General features: G+C 47.2%; 1 protein-coding gene across 7 annotated transcripts in view; it reads right to left on the reverse strand.

Moving 5' to 3' along the window:
- Positions 1–19,821, reverse strand: part of CYTH1 (cytohesin 1) — a gene marked incomplete at its 3' end in the record, with an annotated part of 57,182 nt that overhangs the window by 15,812 nt on the left and 21,549 nt on the right. For 3 of the 7 annotated variants that reach the window (XM_083430296.1, XM_083430295.1, XM_083430297.1), the window contains exons 2-4: positions 3,901–3,983; positions 2,093–2,157; positions 674–740 (exon numbers count right to left, since the gene is read on the reverse strand). In XM_083430296.1, coding sequence (XP_083286422.1) covers positions 674–740; positions 2,093–2,157; positions 3,901–3,983 — 215 coding nt within the window. Of the gene's footprint in view, positions 1–673; positions 741–2,092; positions 2,158–3,900; positions 3,984–9,567; positions 9,727–18,677; positions 18,883–19,821 lie in introns of those variants that run through there. The other 4 variants (XR_014508737.1, XM_083430294.1, XR_014508736.1 and 1 more) reach the window with 3 other exon arrangements.

Here is a 19,821-nt window from a genome sequence, read left to right on the forward strand (position 1 = left end):
TCTCTGCATTTGCCCCTGCACAGGACACACAGGTACAGGAACCCAAAACACCTCCAATAATGCACAGAATGCAGATAGTAGATTTGAAATGGTCAAGCTGTGTCTCATGCAAACCTTCTTAGTAGTGCCTACAATAGCCCTGAAGGTAGGCTATATTTGCAGGTGAGGGAGCCTGCAGTCAAGAAAATAGTGGCTTGCCTAAGACCATTTAATGGGTTTTGTGGCTGACGTGAGATTTGCACCAGCAGCTTACTGGCCCGCAACTAGCTCCACCTTCCCTAGGCGCACATGTGCCTGTTTGGGCATTTCTAGCCATTAGCCAGGATCAGTCACCCTGAGACCTGAGTATCCCAACACTACCAAGTCCACAAGTCACGTTCCGGTGAGCTCTGCTGCTAAGGAACATCTCCACCTTAGAGCTCTCCTTTAGGGTGGAACAGGGAAACAACAGATCTTGGTCACTTGCTTCCCAAGAATTCCTGAACAGGAAGGTATTGCTCAAGAGCAGGACACACAAATAATGTTGTGGAAAGAGAGCAAGGCAGGCGGTGAGACACACACACAAGCAGAGTAATCACTGATGACAGCAGCCAGTTTGCCTGCAATGAGGGACCTTGTGGTGGTCCCTGGACGACACCTGTTGCCAGCTCCATAGTAAGAAAGAGTTGATTACCTTCTTAGGGTCCATGTTGAACTTCTTCCTGCCCATCGCCACCTGCTTGTTCCTCTGCATGGTTTTCCTAGAAGGCACAAAAGATTTGGGTAAGAGACACCCCCACCAAGGAGCAGCATGGGGCTGTGCCACTTCATCAGTGCTCCACCTGCCTACATCTTAGTCATAGATATGAGGCAGGCTAGGAAATCAGGCACTTTTCGTTCCCCTATCTGACAGGGTGCATCGCACATGCACAAACCTCTCCCCTACTAACGGCAAGCCTAAGTTTCTAAACACAAGGAAATACATTCTCTACCCCAAGAAATAATGAAGACCTCTCGCCACCTCAGCTAAGTTTTGGTGGAACTTGGATGTCTTCCCAGCACTAAAATGAAGCCTACAGCAGGGAACTGGTATACCAGCAGACCGGTCTCTAGACCATATACTGTGGAAGAGTAGGAGGAGGCCTCCTGGGATGCCCTACATGACAAGGGCCTGGCGTCCGCAGGGATGGGCAAAGGAAGCCACACTGAGTGATTGAAAGAGACGTCACATGTCAGTTTCCATTGACAATTTGGGCCGCCTAATCTGTTGGTGACTCCATCTGCCTCAGTTCAGAGTTAACTGCCTGAGACAGGGAACCTGCTGCCAGATGGGGAAGCGAGACCAGTCCTAGAAGAGGGGTTTTTTGGGGGGTGGGAGGGACGACTCTGGGCAAGACAAAACCTAGAGCCTTTAGCGGAACAGACCAGGCCAGAGATCCCTGATGATATTCAAGGCAAAACAGCCTGGGAGCTTTTCGTTCCACATGGTTACTTAAAGAGACTGAACATTACAGCCAGCCAGCCAGAACACGAACACACACACACACAAACACACACACACACACACACACACACACAGTCACCCCATTCTTCGCAATAGATTAGTATGATCTTTTTTTTTTTTTGACAGGCTAGAGGCTCAGCATATAGGCCTCAAATGTAAGCAAATCTGCTCTACACGAACAGAGCCAGGATTAAAATGTCAATTCTCAACACAAGTGTGATGGAATCCAGACCAAGGGAATTCCATTCCTCAGACAACTGAAGTCAGCAAAATAGGCAAATCTATTTTTACTGGGCATCTGAATGGGTCTCCGATAAGTCTTTGGGGGTTATTCTTCAAGTTTAAACTCTTGTTTGCCTTTAGATATTGTTTCATCCACAGCATGAAATGTGCAACGTTATCTGGACTGACGTTCAAGTATTGCTCCTGGTTGAAGGGGTTGTCTTCTGTTTTCAGTGGGCCGATTTGACCCTGAAGATCCATTAATGTTAGAATTCATGCCAGCTCTGCTGTGCAGGTTTCTGCTTACTTTATTTCTCCCTATTTCTATTCTGAGAAAGCCCCCCAAAATATCACCTTCCCCATTCCTCCAGCAGAAGCACCACTCACCTCTCTTCTGTAGAGCCCAGGTTCTCGATTTCATTAGTGACCTCTGCTATCTCATCTTTCAGACGCTGTAGAGGAGAAGAAAGGCGGGGGAATGAGCACACCATCAAGTGGGGCTCTTGGGGGGGACTTTTTTTTTAAAAAAAGAACACCTTGGAATTATTACTCCAGCTTTTTCTGTCCTCTTATGCCTTTCCCCGTGCTCATTAATCTAGGTTTGAGGATCAGCTGGGTTGGGCAGAGGGAGAAGTAATGCATAGAGAGCAGAGGAAAGACTTGCCAAGTTGACTTCTCCACAAAAACCCAGGAGCCTGCAAGGTAGAGGCTTAAGGAGACTCAGGAAACAGGGTTCAACAACAGAACCTCTCCCTTCCTGCGTAAGGGAAACCCTGTTCCCTTCTTCAGAGACTCATCAGATACAGCTGAAGCAAGCTGCAGGCACCCACTGTCCTGGGAAATGAAGACCAGAGAGAAGCCTGCCTGTCTGCCTGTCTTGGCTGGGAGGCAGGCTGGGCTATGGATGCCAATCTGTGGGAGGCATCAGCATGCTGAGCTCTAGGAAGGAAGGAAGAAGAGCGAGCCCCTGGGGCTAACACAATTACTGGGCTAATCTCATTAGGAAGTGTCCAGCATATGGCAGTGATTAGCCTCTCCTACTGCCTTATTTATTGCTGATAGGACTGATGAGCAGCCCTGCCAAGCCCAGCACCCGGGAGCAAGTTGCCACAGGAACAGGCAGCCCATGTCAGAGCCAAGGGGAGGGTGGGCCTTGCTGCCTCTGAGGGCACGGAAGGAGTGGGGCGCAGGGAAGGGGATGTTCTCCTGGCATCACTTTGGAAGGCGCACCTCCATCTTCTTAAAGGTCTGCACCAATATTGGCTAGTTACAGCATCTTTCCTTATATGGGAATGACGGAACAAGTTGACTGGGAGGTGGGGCTGGTTGACAGAGAATCCTATATCCGTAACCCACCTTCTAGCTTGTCATGTCCATAAGGTACATCAACCTGACAGGTCAAGGCTAGAGGCGGGTGGAGATGCCCCTCCCCACCAACTTGATCCTTCGACATGGAAGCTGCACTGGGTAATCAGACCCCACCCCCAGCCATTTCTCACCCCCCAACCTCTGCTGGGGTGGCCAGAACTGTGCCTGGCTGCTGATCTGCAGTGACGTTTGCCCAAGACACCTGCTGTGCAGAGCCTCAGGGCTGCTGTGCACAGAATCCTCTGGGGGAACAGGAGCAGGAATAGCCATGCACTTAATATCCAAAGAAAGAAATGCCAATGGTTTCGTGTCCACAAAGAACCACTTGCTGCTAACCCAAGGTGTGTGTGTTGGGGAGTGGGGGGGGGGAGTTTCCACTGTGGCTACTCAGGATCAAGGTAAAGCAAGTCTACATGTGCTCAAAGGCATTCTATTTTTGTGTGTGTGTCGCATTTCCAGGGCGAAGTCACGGCACTGAAAACAGTTAAGCCCCCAAAGAGAGGAGGTGAAGGAGGGAAAGCCAGGACACACAGAGGCACCAAGTCTGGAAGCTACAAAACAGCCACCAACCCTTCCTTGGAATGGGAACTGGTAGGAAGTATTGTGTCTGTCTTGTGCCATACAAACAAACCCCATTAATCCAGCAATTACTTGATCACATCTTAAGAAGCCGCGTTAGACCCAGTCAAAACCACTGGTCCATCGAATTCCAATACTGTCTATACTGACCAGCAGGGAACTTCACAGCCCTGCCTGCAGATGCCAGAGACTGAACCTGGGACCTTCAGCATGCCCTCCTGCACTCCACACCCCTATCCCCCCCATACCTGTATATCTGCTAGCAGCTCCTGCTTGCGTCGGCGGATGTTCTCGAGTTCTTGACGCTCCTCAGGGGTCAGGTCGCTGGGCACTACCAGGGTAAAGAAACAAAGAGAGAGTTGCTTACAATGGGTGGATCTCAACAAGGATATGATGTGCTTCTGGCAGGCCATGGAGACTGATGCAGCAGTCACAATTGCACCCAGAACTGCTTGCTGTAACCAGAATAAGCAATAAACCTTTGGGGTATGCAACATATGACCCAGCGTACACATTTTTTTCATTCCACTGTTGATTCCACTATTTGGCATTCATCAGCACAATATGTGTGATGACCACTTGCCGATATGGGTTGATGGTGGTGCTGGTTTTTCGGAGGGGAGAAATAGTCCAATATATGAGGCCGGAACAGCAAACCAATATTTGCTATGACAAGCCAATGGGGCCACCATTGTTAGATACAGTGTGTATCTGTTGTTTTCTGGGAGCAAACAAGCTATGCGTATTACATGATGCCTTGCTTGTGCATTTCCCAGAAGCTACTGACTGGATAGTGTTGGACACAGAATGCTTTTGGTAACAGACATAGCAGTCAGACAAGCCAGAAACTACTTTGCTTCAATAGTGAGTAGCATCAACTTCCCACAAATCATTTCTTTCCCACTCCACTCCAAAATCACCAAGCACAGAATTGCTGCACTGACTTCTGCATATTAGGTTAGAGAGACCTGTGTTCGATCACTAGCTGTCAAAGCTCCATTGAACACAATTAGATCCTACTTTGAACAACAGAGAGGAAGACATTATTTCTGGGAAAGGAAAGCCACAGAAACATACAAAAATAAAGGTCATTGTGAAGGTCAAGGCAACTGCAGGACTCACAAAATAGAAGCAACAATCTGAAACATGGAAAGCCGTGGTTTGTCATTGGCTTATGAAGCCTGGTTTATTTTAAATATGACTTGGTGTTACACGTGAACCCAGCACCCTTCCTTAACTGTGGTTTGCTTGGCCAGCCCACCATAGACACTGATGAAGCTACAAAGAAAGGAGGCAAGAACAACTGGAAAACTAAACTGACTATAGAGTAACAAGCCATGGTTAGTTTGATTCTCTGTGGGGCAACCTCTGGTTAACATGTGGTTTGTTAAGCAAACCATGGCTTAGCATTATGTGCAAACCAGAAACGCTTCCTTCTAGGTAGCCATTAAAAAAAAGGCACAGATGTCTCTCACACATTGAATCTTGCCAACCTACAACCCAGTCTCAAGATTCAGGAATAGATGCTTAAGCAAACGTTTTTGGAAAGCTAAGCTCCCCAAACTGGGCTGTTTATTGCCAATGACATGAAAGGCAAGATTAAACTGTTGCATGTGTGAAACAAGATCTTCTCCTATAGGACTTCCTCCCCTCTCCCCTGCCCGCAACACATGAACAGGTTTGGGGAGGAATGGGTGAAAAAGTCCCATTGCGGCAGGGGACCTTGTTCCACTGACGCATACATCACTTAATGCTATGTTGAATTCTTCCCAAGGCTTCTCCTATTAAGCAACACAATCACCACCATAAGGAAGGATCTAAAGCAATCTTGATCCTCCAGAGTGAATTAAGGATGCAGGTGTGCTGCCACAAGCATCAGGCAACGGGGCAAAATTTGCCGTCATACATACACAGCAATGTCATACTTCCAAGAGATGGCCCACTAAACCCACTGCAGTCATTCAAGGCTACATCTCTGTTTTGGTCACTGTCCAAACGAACCCTCCGAAACAGTGCTAGGATACATGCAGAGCACTGCACAAAGGTGACTTGAAGCTGCAGGCCTCAGACCACAGGCCAGCTCCTCCTTTCTCATGTGTGAGCCCAAACAAAAATAGAAGCACTTAAGAAGGCCACGTTGGCTGTGGCTTCCTAGCAAAAAGGCACGACTCCTGTTGAGCACCCCAGAAAGAGAGGCAGGACACAGCACATGAAGGTAATGATGCACCCCAGAACTCTGTCCTGCATCTGTGCGGTATTACAGTGGATTCTCACATCTGCAGCTCGCAGCATGAGACAGACATTTCCCAAATACCGCTGGAGGAATTCAAGCAATGCTCCAGGCATCACATTCTAGTCTCTGCAGGCAGGGGGAGTGTCTCGGTTTGACCCTGCTGGGAGCATTGCTGATTCAGCTGCTTTGAGATGGGGAGAGGCAGGACCAAGCCCAGAGGTCAACAGAGGAACAGAAGGCAGGTTCTACCATCCTGGCCATACCACTGCAGTTGCCCAGTGGGGACCGTGTACCAGGCAGTCAGGGGAAGGACATGGTGGTGCTCCCTTGCCTTATGGAGGGTGTGTGGAGAGCAGCAGGGTCCCTGTCCTCAACAGGGAGCACAGACCTGTAGCCGGGGTGGGGAGCCAGGCTCTAGCTTTGAGGGCTATTTCAAAGAGATCAGAGTTCCTGACACAACAAGGCTCCATTGTGTGGCTGCTGGAACAGAGAAGCCAGAACAAGGGAAGTGCCTTTTCATTGCTTTGCAGTTGGACACGAGGGCAGGAGCCCAAAGCCAAGATACTGCAGCCGCAGCATACAAAGGAGGCAGCTCTTAAAGAGGCAGTGCCTCCCCCCTTCCAGCAGGCAGGGCAGGTGGGCAGAGCAGGAGCTCTGGGAGGCTTAAAGCTGAAATTCAGCATTCAACTAAGTAATTACGTAATGCATTAAAAGAATGGCACTAACTGGGGTGGAAAGAAATATACCAATTTCCAAAACTACTGTGCTCTCCTCAGAAGCTTAACAAAAACAAAGCAGAAGATCTCACAGAGGGCCCCTCTTTCCAACAGCAAGTACAGTGGGTGTGCTGGTGGACCTTATTCCTGGGTACTCGTCATAATCTTGTTTCCAAAAGAACCCAGCACCTAAGGCTGGGAGCCCCTAAATATGTGCAGAATTCACTCCCAGAGGTCTGCCCTTCCTTTTGTGAATGGAAAAGTGCTCGCCCCCAAAGCACCTATCCTTTGGGGAAGAAATGTCTCTTTGCCTGGAGACTGAAATGTAGAGTCCCACACAATGTTTTCATAAAATTGTGGAGTTGGAAAGGACCACAAGGATTATCCAGTCCAACCCCCTGCGATGAAGGAATCTCTTTTGCCCCATGTGGGGTTCAAACCCACAACCCTGAGAACAAGAGTTTCATGCTCTACTGACTGAAACCAGTGGCTTCACCTTGCTCCTCCCCCACCAGACTAGATGATAAGGCTGATCATTGAATAACTACATGAGAGGGGGAAGTGCAGGCGACATTCTAGGGAGGACAACTGGTCTGCATGAAATCCAAGAGACCAAGGAGTAAACAAGCTGAGTGCACCCCGCTGAACGATATCCAGCATCTCCATGGTCCTCTTTGGTGCGCAGGCATTCTGAATCACAGCGCATGTAGTCTGCCACAAGTGCAACTGGCCCTCCTCCTATGTCATATCCTGTCGAGTTGGCAATTCTAGGCCCATGCCCCTGCAATGACTCCAGCGGACCATCCAAACCCTGGCTCTTTGGTTACAGAAACAGGTTTCTCATAAAAGGTTGCATTAGCAAGATGGATAGCAAGAAGAGCCATCATTGTGGTCTTGTAAACAGGCGAAAACTCACAGAGGTGATATACCAATGTGTTCTCCACACACACCCTCCACTGGCCCATGCCACCTTTCCGCATTATTGGCTCCACGTTTCCTCCTGAACTCTGTATGTCCCTGTTCAAAGATGCCAGCAGTTGGTTTTGTCAATGGAAAAGGCTGAGCCTTTTGGATTAATTGGTAAGGGGAAGTGTGTAAGCGACCCTTGTTCCTGCTATTGCTATCAAGATGCAATAAAGCAGCTGACTGCCACATTCACATGGGCCTTCTTTATTTCATAGATCATTTGACCACAGTCAAATAATAGGCAGTCAATTGACTGGTATCTGACTGGTCAATTGACCTGAGTCCCAACTCCAGCTATGTCGGTGCTACAAACAGTGGGGCTGGTAATTAGGAGAAGATGTTCTGAAGGAGGGGCTGGGGTGTGTGTCTATTTATGTGCCTCCATAAGTACAGAGAAACACTAATAAGCAAAGGCACTCTGGGCTTAGTCCAAGCAAAATACCCGAGTAAATGACTTCCAATCAGCTGGATGGGTCTTGCAGGTAGGAAGGCAGAACTCCCCAATGAGCAACGATTTATCCAGAGAATCACCCATCAGCACAATCCCTGACTGCTCTAACCCCTACCACTTACTCTCTTCCCAGAAGACCAAGCAATAGGGGCTCCAACACCTGAAGCTATCAAAAAGAAAAACATTTTTTAACAATTCATTCAAAGCATTTGTAACCCATTCTTCGGCTGGAAATGTTCCCAGAGTGACTTACAAATCAATAAAAGCAACACAGTCCCTGCCTGCCATCCGGCTTACAGTCTAAAAAGGCATGGTGCAAAAGGAAAGAAGGGAAGGGGGAGCGGGATGGAGAAGAGGAAAACAAGCAAAGACTGGTGCAAAATTCTCAAAACATGCTTTTAGTGTGAATTGTGTTTATTTTATATATTTTATGAAATGGCCTGCTTTGCTTTCATCCAATGCTCTTGTCTGGGTTGCAAGTAAGAGTGCAGTTCTACCCCACCTGTGGGTCAAATGCATCTGAGCTCAGTCTGAAGAGAGCTTTGGTCTGCAAGAACGGGAAACCCTAGCTTGAAGGAACCCCCTGCCCTATATGTCAGCCCCAATGGGAGTCCTACTCAACTCCCAGAGACAGTGCTGTCCTCTACACCCCCTACCAAAGCATATACAGGTGGATGTGTCGAAACAGAAAACAGAAAGGAGAATCACACTAACATTATTCTAAGGTAAGGATGTTAGTGGGTTACTTCTATCCTTCTCATTTGCGTGCTCTTTCAGGGCCAACTCCCCCTCTTCCTCCCCTCCTCACCCTAGCTTGAGCTTCCAATTTCTTCTTTTTTCCGGGCCCCCCAACTGCTTGACCCACAAGAGGGACTCTCTTTGCCCCTTGGGCTCTTAATGCCCACCCACCAATTCACACATTTGGCTGGCTGCCAACATAGACTGCCCCCCTTTGACAGCCACCACTCTAAGCAGCCTTTCCCCTTTCTTAGTGCTTATCTACTCTCTGAGCAGGGCAACGGCAGCCCATGATGAGGATGATGGTGGTGGCATCTACCCCCACCCAATATCAGCCACTTCTGTACCCCTTTCAGTTAGGGGCCCTTGACTTAAAACAGCCCTGGAGCAGAAATATGACATTCCCACCCTGGTGAAAGCTCTCTCTTCCCTCCTCTCCTGTAGACACTTTGGGAAAATCCAGTCCGCGCATAAACATGGGCCCAAAGGAAGGCAGGAGCAACAACACACAGTGCCTTCTCCCTCCCCTCCATGCCTGGAATAATCTGCTGGGGAGCCAAAAAACGGGCAGGCAGGGGAAGCACAGCATGCTGGTGGACGGGGCAGAAAGGAGTGCAGCACCAGGCATGGCTATGACAGAAAGGCCAGGCACATGGTGCGCACCATGGAAAAGGCAGTGGCACATGGCACCAAATGCAGCCATGAGGGACCAAGCAGCACACAAGACAGGGGGCCAAACAGGAGCAGAGAATTCCCCTTTGCAAACATAACACACAGGGTGAGAGAGGGAGAGGAGGGGGGAGAGACTTACCCCAGGCTGCCGCCCAGCTCTTTCTGCCCACTGTCAAAGTAAGCCCTGTGACACACCATCAGTGCGCTAGTAGCCCATGTGCTGGGGAGCCCAGCCCTGTCAAGGAGAAGGGGCTGTGTCTCGGCCTGCTCTCATTCTGCTCAGCTGAGCTCCTCTGCTCGTGCTGCCTTCCATGGAGGATGACAGCTTTGGAACCCCGCCCACCTGCCGAGGCCTGGGGATTAACCCCTGCCTGTCCAGGCTGCAGCACAGGGAGGGCATGCGTGCAGGACATTTGCACACAAAGTGGGAGGAAGCAGCAAATACATGGAAATACGAGTATCAGACACGCTGGTTCTTTCAGAAGCAGTTACACACACATATTTGGGTGTGATATTACGAGTTTCTAGCTGAATTACATGCTCAAGGAGGAAATGCTGTTCAGCCTCTAAGGAAGATGCGTCTTTTTCCCTTACTGCCTTTCTCCTCTTCTCAGGACCCTAAAACAGATGCTAAAGTTGCAGCCACACAGGTGTTATTCTTAGCACCTCACTCAGAAGCAATTCATTGTTTCGCTCATCGTCAAGCATGCCAGAAACAAAGGCAGCACTCCTGCATCACAACATGCACACTCTCATAGTTTAATGCAGCTGAATAGGTGTTTAATCTTAGGCATGCACACACACACACACACACAGAGAGACAGACAGAGAGAGAGAGAGAGAGAGAGAGAGGCTTCTGATACCACAGACTTAAATATTGGAGAATTCAGCTTTTACCCATGGCATGGTGAAATTTGATCTTAATTTCCTATAAATTAAGGTTTTTTAAGCTAAACTTATTTCTTGTTAAGTTTTGTAAATTTAAGGTTGCGTCAACTTCACCTGCTTTAATTTTCATTCTATTTAAAGGATGCCCCTGCATTACTTGTTCCAGATTCATCCTTCATAGTATGTGTTTTTATACCAGACAACATTATTTCCTCGCCTTGCATTCTGCCTTAATGAGAGATGCCTTCTCTGAAGTTTTGGGCAAGTTTTCTGCTGATCAGACATCCAATCTGCTTTTGTGGTAGCGACTTGTTAAATGTGCTACATAGCCAGGCATTTTATCATTCCCATTCTTAATTATACCAGGTGGTTTCCCTAGTACTTGTGAAAATCTTTGTAATTCATTAACACTTTATAGGTGTTCTCTTTCAAAGCCCTGACTGCCCAGCAGCACAACTGCTCTTCTCCGTGCCGGAAGGGGACCAGTGTACCATCATCATCCACTGCCTGTTTGAAGGAAAAGATGCTCCTCCACAACATCATCCCTTTCTTCTTAATCCTCACAATCCCCCTTGTCTTAGCAGGGCATGTTGAATTTTTCAAGTTTCAGGTGGAGATGCTAAAAAGTTGTAACATGACTTGGGAATTCAAAACATATTTTGGTTAAATTGATATAATTTAGTTCTGCTTGGTAAGTAAATGCATGTAACGTTGCGTAAAAATCATTAAAATTGCCAAGTAGTAATATTAATATCAATACTATTATACAATATTTATTATTATTAAGGGACGCGGGTGGCGCTGTGGGTTAAAGCCTCAGTGCCTAGGGCTTGCCGATCGAAAGGTCGGCAGTTCGAATCCCCGCGGCGGGGTGCGCTCCCGTTGTTCGGTCCCAGCGCCTGCCAACCTAGCAGTTCGAAAGCACCCTCGGGTGCAAGTAGATAAATAGGGACCGCTTACTAGTGGGAAGGTAAACGGCGTTTCCGTGTGCGGCTCTGGCTCGCCAGAGCAGCGATGTCACGCTGGCCACGTGACCCGGAAGTGTCTTTGGACAGCGCTGGCCCCCGGCCTCTTGAGTGAGATGGGCGCACAACCCTAGAGTCTGTCAAGACTGGCCCATACGGGCAGGGGCACCTTTACCTTTTATTATTATTAAGCATTACCTAATATTTCTATAAGGTAAAATTAAAATTATTTGGTTTTCCAAAAGCAGTTTATGTGCTTCTTCATCAAATGTAGACTTAACAAGCTAAATGTTGCCCAATCACAAAAATAGTAGATTTGAATTCCTCATACACAAAACCATATTTTTAAGGAAACCCCCCCCCCCGAAATTTTCAGAAATTAAGTTTAACCCCCTCAAATCACACACCCTAATGTTGCTTATGAGAGTCTACAAGCATATGGATTGAAATGGGGGGTGAATTTTCAGAGGGGGCATTGACTTTTTAGAGGAGGTTGAGAACTAAGGGGAAAGACCCTTCATCCCAGCTAAATGTGGGTTCAGCTGTGTGGCATTTTAGTGGTTATTTTTTTTAATTTCACATTCATGGCCACTTCATTATATTTATAGCTATAGTCACATGCTTATTTTCTTGTGATTTTGCATAGCTTCTGCTAATCTTTTCAGAAGCCTCTTGTGAATGTGATATGTAGTTCCATACCTTTGACTGATGTACTCATTCATTCAGAAAATCAGGCGGAATATAGCATTATATTTAGTGATAGAAAAGCAACAACAACATGTTGTTGCTGGAGTTGCTGTGTTTGAAAAGTTGCCAAATATTAATTCCTATTCTGTTCATTCTAGGAAACACAGCACCAAAGTAAGGTTGAAAGTCACATTTTTCAAAATAGAGAACGACAGCACTGCATCTGGAAAATTGATTTTGGGGCGGAGCATTCAGGGTTGGTGTTTATGCCCCCCAAAAGATTTAGAATGCTGTGCTAAACTCTTCAGATTCTAATTGCAAGAAAATAACTTCCATACACTTTGATACTTGCCCATGTGTTTTCAAATTCAGTACTTTCCTGCAGCTTAGTGAGCTAGAAAGCCAACCCTACAGAGTTCCACTTTGAGAAAGCCCCATTAGAATTCAGCACTGGCAGTCCCATTAGATTTGTTCCACTTTTCCATTTTCTCCTCCATTTCAGACCAAACTCTCTGGAGCAGCAGTGGAGAAGCAATGATGTGTGACTGGCTGGGTCCAAAGGGAGTTGCAGTCCAGCAACATCTGGAGAGTCACCATTTCCCCATCCTTCCTCTAGAGGAGCTTCTTCAAGCAAGGTCTGAGAGCTCAGGGGTTCTTCTGCCACATCCCTCACTTTTATGCCACCTCTTCTAAGGCCTGGTTTGGTGCATCTAAGGTAGCACTTCCTTCAGGCTCTCCCAGCACAAGCTTCCCTAGCAGATGCGAAATCTCCATTATCCTAAGCTCACAGCAACAGCACAGACTTATGCAAGTGTGCTCAGAAGTACTGCAAAGTTCAGTAAGTCTTACTCCCCAGCAAATGGGTATGGAGTACCTCAGTGGAGCAATTTCTCAAAAGGCCTCTCCTCCTCCTAAATGCCCTAAGAGCAAACTGTCCCAAGATGCAATGCATTCAGATTATGTTCCCAAGATCGGTTCCACCCTGTTGTGACACCAGACCTACGGAACATACAAGTGTCTTCTGCTTCTGGCATTGCTTGAACCTCTTTCCTAATCCTAGTTGCAGATTCAAGTTCTGAACCCTAAAAGGTTTTTTTTTGTTCCTTTGATTTCTCCCATGAAGCCCTGGACTGGAATCTGAAATCTCTTCAACGTAATCCGGGAAGTTTAAAAACCACAGACACTCCTGGTGCCGCATCTTCATAACAAGCACTTCTCTCCCCACTGCCCCCTTGCATACACAAGTGCATACCTCCCCACAAACCTTGAAAACAAGGTTTGATTCATCCCACTCCCCAAATCACGGCTACATAAATACAACTTAGCTAACAAGATATGACAGCGTCTTCAAGAACCAGTGTCCTTGTCAGTGACACTTTGTCATTCCACTGATGCATGGCAAGATCCACAAGGCAGCCCACAACAGCAGGCAACAATGGAGAACAAGCAAGAGGAACATGTGGCCAATTCCACAGAGCAGTGTTGTGGCTGCCTCTTTAAACTCAGCACATGGCAAGCCATTTGTATCCTGCAGCTCATCACAGAAAACACAGTATTTTTACCAGCACACCAAAGGAAAAGACAAGGCTCAGTGGTAGAACAACTGCATTGCATATAAAAGGACCCAGGTTCAAAGCTTGGCATCTTCTGGCAGGCTGGGAAAAGACTCCTATCTGAAATCCTGGAGAGCCACCACCAGTCAGTGTGATGCAGTCCAGTGGTTCCCAAACTTCTCTCTATCAGTGCCAGATTAAACCCTGTGGAGGCCCCTAGGAAGTCGAAATATTGGGGGCTCCCTCAAATTATCTCCCGAGATGTTTTTGTAATCATCTTTCAAGATCAAATCAGTATTATTTTGATCTGTTGTCGCAGGGCCCATAGGCTGGGGCTTACTCTGCCTATTTGGTAATCTGGCACTACTCTCCACCCTCAACAACCAAATGGAAATTGCCATGGGTCTCAGTGAACCACAATGATTTTTCTGCCTGTTGTAACAATTGCGATGCACTGTGCTAGATGCTGTATGGTTTTAACTCTGTTTCTATTGCTTGTTTTATTTCTTATATTGCATTTTATTGTATCACAACTTGAATGTCATAATCAACATATTTAATGTGGGCATGCCGCAGTTAAACCTGTAGCAAGTGAAATGTACAACTCTACATTATTTCCCGTTTACCCCTTGCCTCCCCTTCTCTTGTATCCCCCCCCCCTCTCTCTCTCTCTCTCTCTTTATTGTAGGATCCTTGAGACAAAGGACTTGTCTTCTTGTACTCTGTTAACCACCACACACACTGATGGGATTATAAGGCAAACAAACATGCAACAGAAATTCCATGCTCTCCCCTTATCCACACAAAGTCAAGTGAGAGTAGGGAACTCTCCTGCCCTAAGGCAGTGAAACTATAGAACAGGACTCATGAATGCCAAGTGTCCAATCCCAGGCGACCTCGTGTGTACTAAAGGCAGTGACTGAGGTTACAAGAAATTCCAGATACCACCAGTTTCCTGCATGTGTGCGAAAGAAATTTAACCCTTAGGATTACTCTCCCTGTTACATCATCAGGTGCCTGCAGGGTAATGGAAGCTTGACTTGACACCCTAAGTCTCTCTCCCTGCTCTTACTCTGGTCCCTCATAAGAAATTATTGCCTTGACACCATAAGACCCAGCGGAGCCAAGGCAGTTAAACTCATATCACAGACTGGGAGCAAGGATAAGATGGCACCCCACAAGTTATCCTGTAAATTTCCAGCAGCTTCCCCCACTCAGATGTTGGCTGGGGCTGATGGGAGTTCTAGTCCAAATGATCTGGATGGCACCAGGTTGGGAAAGCTAATTTAAGGCCACAAGAGCCAGTTATCCCCTGGCATTCACCACAAGAAGCAAGGCAAAGCAGTCCCTTAAGGCCTTTCCTCCAAACTCAGTATCTATCCCTTACAACAGCAACGCTTGTGTGGGTGGGAGAACTGCACCTGACAAGGCATGGAGACGAGCCCTTTCTATAGTGCACCACCCAACAGGTATGTTTGCTCCAGATGTTCTCCTCAAGGCAGGTTCCTTCAATGAGAGCTCCATTTCTGGGTACCGTTACTGGGAAGCTGAAGAGAGGTTCACTTCCTAGCAAGGCTTAAGCAGACATTAAGATGAAGGCTGCAAATGACACACATCTTGTGGGAACAGATCCATGCAGTGGGATGTTCTGCAGCCTGCCATTTTAAGTTGACAGTAAACTTGCTCGCAAGGAAGCAGCAACCCTGACTACAGAAGGCAAGGGTGTTTTACTAACAATTCCTGCGTGGCTCCTTGCGGATGATGGGCTTGGCACCAAAAAGCAACACAGCATGTTCTGAGGAGGAGGGATAACTTGTTCCAAAACCGAAACAGGGTGTTGCACACACACCCTTATGCACAAAAAAACCCCATAGTAGGCACCACAGGGAATCCATGTGCCACATTTGCCTCCTGGCTTCAAGGGTTTTGGCAACTGGTTCATGGTAAGCAACTGTGAGATTCCACCCACAGAAATCCTATCATGGCAGAGAGGGATTTATATCCTTCTCCCTGTAATCACAGATGCTACTCAGCACCAGCTTCATAACATGATGCCCACACTTGCCCAACATTACACTTGGGCTCCTCGCTAACAAAGATAAAGGATTATGTTCAACTAAGTCAACTACTCAGAGTAAAACCTTTAAAATTAACAAACCTATGTTAGTCATGCCCATTAACTGTAATGGGTCTACTCTGAGTAGGGCTAGCATTGAATACCACTCATGCAACATCTGGGCAAGCATTTTAGCTTGCCAGGTGGAATGATTCCCCCTTCTCCTCCCCCTGTGTGCTGTTCCAGGGGTTTCCTTGCTCCCCTGAGCCAATTTCAGGGGAGGGGGCGGGGGGGGGGAAGGAAGGAAAGCCCCATTGCTCAAGCAGAAGTTATTGTGCAGGGCTTCTGCTGATGGGGCTCATTAAATGAATCCTACTCAAAGGCTCCACAAGCAAGTAACACCATATTCTCAGGCAAGAAGAGTACATCCTCTGTGGGAAGTCTAAAGCAGTGGCAGCATATAAAGTTATCAGATGTTTCACATTGTGGATGGCACTAAACATCCCCACAAATCACACATGGACAAGTAACCTTGCAGCTCAACAAATGTGCCAGATCTGTAGGCTTCAGGTGAACTTCTGCAACGTCAAGGACTAAACACTGCTGGCGGCATCACTGTAAAAGCTCCAACAAAGAGAACTGATGGGATTCATAATCACCAAAAAAAGGTACTTATAGAGGCCATCAGATGCAAAGAGTTCTTTAAACCAATGCCCAAGGGTCTTGAAACCAATGCACATGGGTCTTGAAAGCAAAAAGTCAGCATTTAATAAGGGCTAGGGGCTTAGAAAGTGCAAGTTAGGATCTTTGCTGCAGATTGTGAAACAGACTCTGTGACCAGTAAAAGACCGATTATAAGAAAGGCCTTTGCTTACTGGACTATAATTTGCATTGTGGTTGTTGTTTTAAGGGTGAATGAAATGTAGAAAACTAGTCATTCCTAAGTGCCTTGATTCAGTAGAACCACAAATCCCAATGGCTATTGGGCAAATTCTCAATGCTCACTCTTCACTGCAGAGAAGACAAAAGCACTGCTGATGTTAATGCAAGAGACACTGCCGCAATGTTTGGGACCACTGCCTTTCACCCATCGTTGAGTGCACACCGGTCTCTTGGTCGCGTCCGTTTCAGGCAGCGTGGGAAGAGTGTGCATGGCCAGGAAATGCACCCCAAGAGGAAACCGGAGTCCTAAAGCCCCATGCTACATGGAGAGCAGCTGTCAAGGTAAAGACTAAGCCAGAAGTGAGGGAGGCTCCACATTGCACAGAACACAGGCAGAGACCCCTTGCCATAAGCAAGCTGGCCAGCAAAGGGGGGAATGCAAGTTGCTGTTCCAAGATTGATTGATTGATTTGGCTCTAAATTGCACTTCTAGACCCCCACACCTTTGGTAAACCAAAAAACTCTATTTCATTAAAAAAATCCATGCTCTGCTGGAAGAGCCCTTATCTGATGATGTCAGAAATCCAGACTGAATTACTCAAGGAAGAAAGTTTGGGATAAGAGAGAAGCCACAAGACTAAGTTGGAAGAACACTGATAGTGTTGCAATAAAAACAAGTGAGCAAACTCAGTCGCACGCTAGGAAAGGATTTCTTCTTTGGACTTGCATGGGCTCAGAATTATGTTGAGCTCCAAGCCTAGAAGGAAACTATTTCCCAGGGCTCATGGTCACTCTAAGGCAGGCATGGCCAAACTTGGCCCTCCAGCTATTTTGGGACTACAACTCCCATCATCCCTAGCATACAGGACCCAGAGATGATGGGAATTGTAGTCCCAAAACAGCTGCAGGGCCAAGTTTGACCATGCCTGCTCTAAGGGTTCATCAGTTGACCAGGAAAACATTATAACTGACTGGTCAATTGACCACTTCATTAGGACATAGGAAGATGCCTTCTATCAAGCTGGACCATTGGTCTACCTAGCTTAGAAGTTGTTGTGCATCAATCAGATACACACAAAATGGTGGCCACCTGTATCTGATTGGTCGTGTGTGTGTGTGTGTGAGAGAGAGAGAGAGAGAGAGAGAGAGAGGGAGAGAGAATATGACTGAGCAACATGTTCAACCCTCTCTCCAAACACGTTTCCCACTCATCTGGATCCACACGTGGCTCAGGGACAGCCATGTTAAACACTCTTGCTCTCAAGGTGGTGCCCAGAGAAAGTAGAGAAGCCCTGCCCTAAGTGCGTAGGAAGCAGCCTGTTGCCTCATTAAATCCACGTGCTTTTCTCCCAGCACCCTCCCTGGTGCCCAAGGGCTGAAGCGGAACTGAAAAGGACAGGAGAGGTATTTTGGGAGAGACGCATGCCGGAGCATGCCACTCAGGGCGCTGCCAACAGAAACTCCTGCTTTTCAAGTACAGCGAGACTGGGCCTCTCCCGCCTGAGAGCAGGAATAGGGCACTTCACCAAAAAAAACCCCTCAAATATCTAGGCCACAGCAGTGGCCCTACAGGAGTAAGCCTACCTGGCATTGCTTACTGTAACTGCTTGTCCCATATTCCAGTGCAATTCCCCCGCCGCTGCCCCCCAGGGCAGCATATCTTCATGGGATGTGCTCCGAGTGAGCCAGGAGCTCAAAGTACTCTTCAACTCTCACTAGTATTATCAGAACCAGGGCTTTTTTTCAGCTGAACTCGCCAGAACTGAGTTCCAGCACCTCTCAGGTGGGGGCCATTGCCATTCCAAGAGAAGGAGGGAGGTGTTCCTGGTGAGTTCCGGCACCCCTTTTTCTAGAAAAACAGCACTGATCAGAACACTAGTCAGTTATCACTGCAACATGGAATGCCATGTTCTGAAGAACTCACCCCATGTTTATGTATTTATTAAATTTATATTCCAGACTCACTTCCAGAGCAGCACACGGTGAGAGATAAAACAACGAAAACTTATTTAAAAACAATTCCAATACAAATGCAGGTTGGGAAAGATCTCAGTTTTAAAAGGTTTAATGAAAGAGGAAGGTGCGTACTTCTGTACAACATCCAACTTGACCATGGCTCCCCACAAATGAAGCCTTTAGCGGTCGCCACCACTAAACACAATTCACCCAACCACCCAAAGAGGGGGCCCGGGAGTTCCCCACCCTGCGCCGCTCTCACCGTTCTCCATCCTGAGCACCATGCTGCCAGCAGCAGAGAGATGTTGCAGACCACTGTCTCTGTCCGTTCCACAGTTACGTGCTGTTCGGCTGGGTAGACACCTGAGTCTGACTTGCTGTCTGGCTGCGGCTTCCTGGAATGAGTCAAGTCTTGTCCCAGCCAATGGGCGGCCCTTGCCTTGGAGGATAGGCGTCATTACAGTCCTGGCCTGGCGTAACTGAGATAACCAGCAACGCCCTGTTCCTGTGCTGATCCCCACAGCCTCCGGAGGGCCGTTAACCCCCTCATGCTCTGGAGGCAAGGAGGAAACTACAGCTTGACGGATGTAAACACTAGCTGGCATGATCTGTGTGGGGTGGGATAGCAGAAAGAACCCCTCCCAAGCCTGCAGCAAAGGGTGGGGAATCACAAACTATTGCGCACATTTGAGTGCAGAGCCAGTGTGGTCCATTGTGTCAAGACTAGGGCTGAGAAAAGACTGGCTGAAATTTCTGTGAAGCCCCTTGAAGCTTGCTGGCAGAGGAGAGAAGAACCACAAAGTGTGCCACCTTGAAAAAGTGGGTTATTAATGCAGTAAAGAAAAGCATGTTATAAATGTTTTTAGTCTACCAGGAGAACTGTTATTAGACCACCCACAGGCCCAGTCGTTCCTGAAAACAGCTTCTGAATCCTCAGGTCATGCTACAATTTTTTAGCACCCCTCACTTTTGGAATTTGAAACTTTAAAAATTCAACATGCCCCAGCATGGTAACTATTCTTCATTTGTGGCATGTGGTGTTTTGTTCTGAATGACATCTATTCAAAACAGGGGCTCCCAAACTGAAGTCCGTGAGCTTCGTTCAGGTAGTCTGCACTGTGTCTGGATTTGTGGCTGGGGATGGGAGGCAGCAAATCCATCACATAAAATATTCCGACAGATTTTAAATTGTATTTTTACTGCTTCTTTTATTTTTACGTTGCGTTCTATTGTATTACAATTTGAATTCTTCAAAATGCTGTAAAACACAATACATAAGAAATGAAAGGAGCAATAAAAATATAATTAAAAACCATGCAGCATCCAGCACATTATATATATATATATATATATGTATATATGTATGTATATGTGCGTGTGTGTTCTTTTCAAACAAAAGCAGAAAA

Source organism: Podarcis tiliguerta (assembly GCF_965153285.1).
Source record: "Podarcis tiliguerta genome assembly, chromosome: 2".
Taxonomy (NCBI): Eukaryota; Metazoa; Chordata; class Lepidosauria; order Squamata; family Lacertidae; genus Podarcis; species Podarcis tiliguerta.